The 1,945-nt window shown below is 52.2% G+C and overlaps 1 protein-coding gene across 1 annotated transcript in view; it reads left to right on the forward strand.

Annotated features, from left to right (window-relative positions):
- The window catches only part of DUSP29 (dual specificity phosphatase 29), a 64,080-nt gene that overhangs the window by 44,955 nt on the left and 17,180 nt on the right, over positions 1 to 1,945 (forward strand). Inside the window, exon 2 of the mRNA XM_004383204.1 lies at positions 11 to 231. Within this exon, the coding sequence (XP_004383261.1) occupies positions 11 to 231 (221 nt within the window). The remainder of the gene's footprint in view (positions 1 to 10; positions 232 to 1,945) is intronic.

Raw genomic sequence — 1,945 nt, forward strand, 5'->3', positions numbered from 1 at the left:
TTGCGCACAGGGCGACGGCGCTGGACCGCTACCAGCTCCAGAAGGCGGGCTTCACGCACGTGCTGAATGCGGCCCACGGCCGCTGGAACGTGGACACTGGCCCCGACTACTACCGCGACATGGCCATCGAGTACCATGGCGTTGAGGCCGACGACCTGCCCACCTTCGACCTCAGTGTCTACTTCTACCCGGCAGCCACCTTCATCGAAGATGCACTCAGCGACGACCACAGTAAGAGACCCCCAGGCCGCCCGCGGCCCCGCCCCTCAATGCCGCCCGCGGCCCCGCCCCTCAATGCCGCCCGCGGCCTCGCCCCCATGCCGCGTCCCTTGGCCCCACCCTCGCGGCCCAGACCGAGTGTGGGATTAGCGCACCGTCTAAGTTTTCGTACCTCTCAGAGTCAGCCTGCCGGAATTGTATGTGGTTGAGGGGTATGTCTCAGCCCTTGGAGCACGTCAGAGTTTGAGGACTTGCCCCGCCTGGTGGGCTGCCCGTGGGGTTCAGGCCTTGGTTGCCTTTCTGGGAAATGGAAATCGGGAGGGTTTTGAGGCAAGGCCTCTGGCCTGAATCTCTCTCCCCTGGGGAACATCTGGCATCCTTCCAATTGCTCGGCTGCGGTGGTCAGGACGCCATAAAAGCTGGGATTGTGGCAGAAACTCTGATTGTGCCTGGGTCCAAACTCAACTGGAGAGGCTTCCAGTTCTCCTACCAACCAGCCAAGCTCACAGCCTCCCTCCTACCCTACCCCTTCCACCCTACTCCACTCAGCCCTTTGTGAGACCTCTCCAAGACGGCTGACAACCTGGGCTTTATAAGTGGCAAAGTATATTTGAGAGTCTGGGCTTTGTACGCCAATGTCCAGGCTTCCCAAGGTTACTTATCCGTCATTAAATTACAGAGCTAGTCCTTGCCCTCAAAATGCAGTTTTTGCTGCCCTAATCCAGGTAAAAGCTAAAAGACCTATTTTGGAGGGAACGACACAGTTTAGGTATGCACCAGGGGTAAGATAATATGCTGCCATTATTGCTGCCAGGTATATTTCAGTGGCATTCCGAAGAGGCCAAAGGGACTTCAATTCTCGAATCGGTGCTGCGACTTCAGCCCCTCTCCATGAGTCATACCCCTTTGTGGGGCCATCACATAATTCAGGGTTTCTAGTTGCTAAAGCCTTTCTTGTCACAAGAGGTTGGAATTGCAAGGCACCAGGCCTGGGACTGACCTGGCCGGGCCTGCTGGAGAGTCCCAGACCTTGATGACCGGCCCAGGTGGCCCTGACCCTATGGTCACCCATAGCCACCAACAATTTGTCATTGTTTGGGTTCAGAAAACACTGTCATGATGAAAAGCCCCCGTGGAGCTGGAGTGCTTTTGTTAGGGAATGCCTCATTTCTAAGTTGTCCTTTTATGAGTCTATTTATGGACCATCTTTTGTATCGTGTACATTCTGAGTTTCCGAGCAGAATCAAAAAAGTAACTGGACGCTGACTCATCACCAGGAGGTAAAATTCGCCTCAGAGTACTTGAAGTTAACTGAAAACATATTTGATTTGGAAAAACAAAACCACAACATCCCAATCCCTCAGTTTCTGTTTAATGTGTTCCCTTGCCATTACTGTATCTTAGACTGTCTTCTTAATGGAAAGGGCCCGGCAGGCTTTGGAGAAGACAGGGCTGGTTCAACTTCGTGTTGCACAACTTGCTAACGATATGATTGCTCTGAGCCTTGGTTTCTCCATCTGGTGATGAAAAGATTTACCTTGAAAGGTTATAATGAGGATCAGCAGCAACACGCACCAAGCAGTTACGGTGCACAGCAGGCTCTCAGATGTGTTTGATAAAGAGAGGTCCTGTACCGTGAAGCATATAACCATGCCAGCATATGCACATAATAATAACAAAGTTTCCAATCCGAAAGGAAGAAAGACATTTCAACTTTGAACTAGTA

Source organism: Trichechus manatus, unplaced genomic scaffold (genome assembly GCF_000243295.1).
Source record: "Trichechus manatus latirostris isolate Lorelei unplaced genomic scaffold, TriManLat1.0 scaffold00106, whole genome shotgun sequence".
NCBI classification, from domain to species: domain Eukaryota; kingdom Metazoa; phylum Chordata; class Mammalia; order Sirenia; family Trichechidae; genus Trichechus; species Trichechus manatus.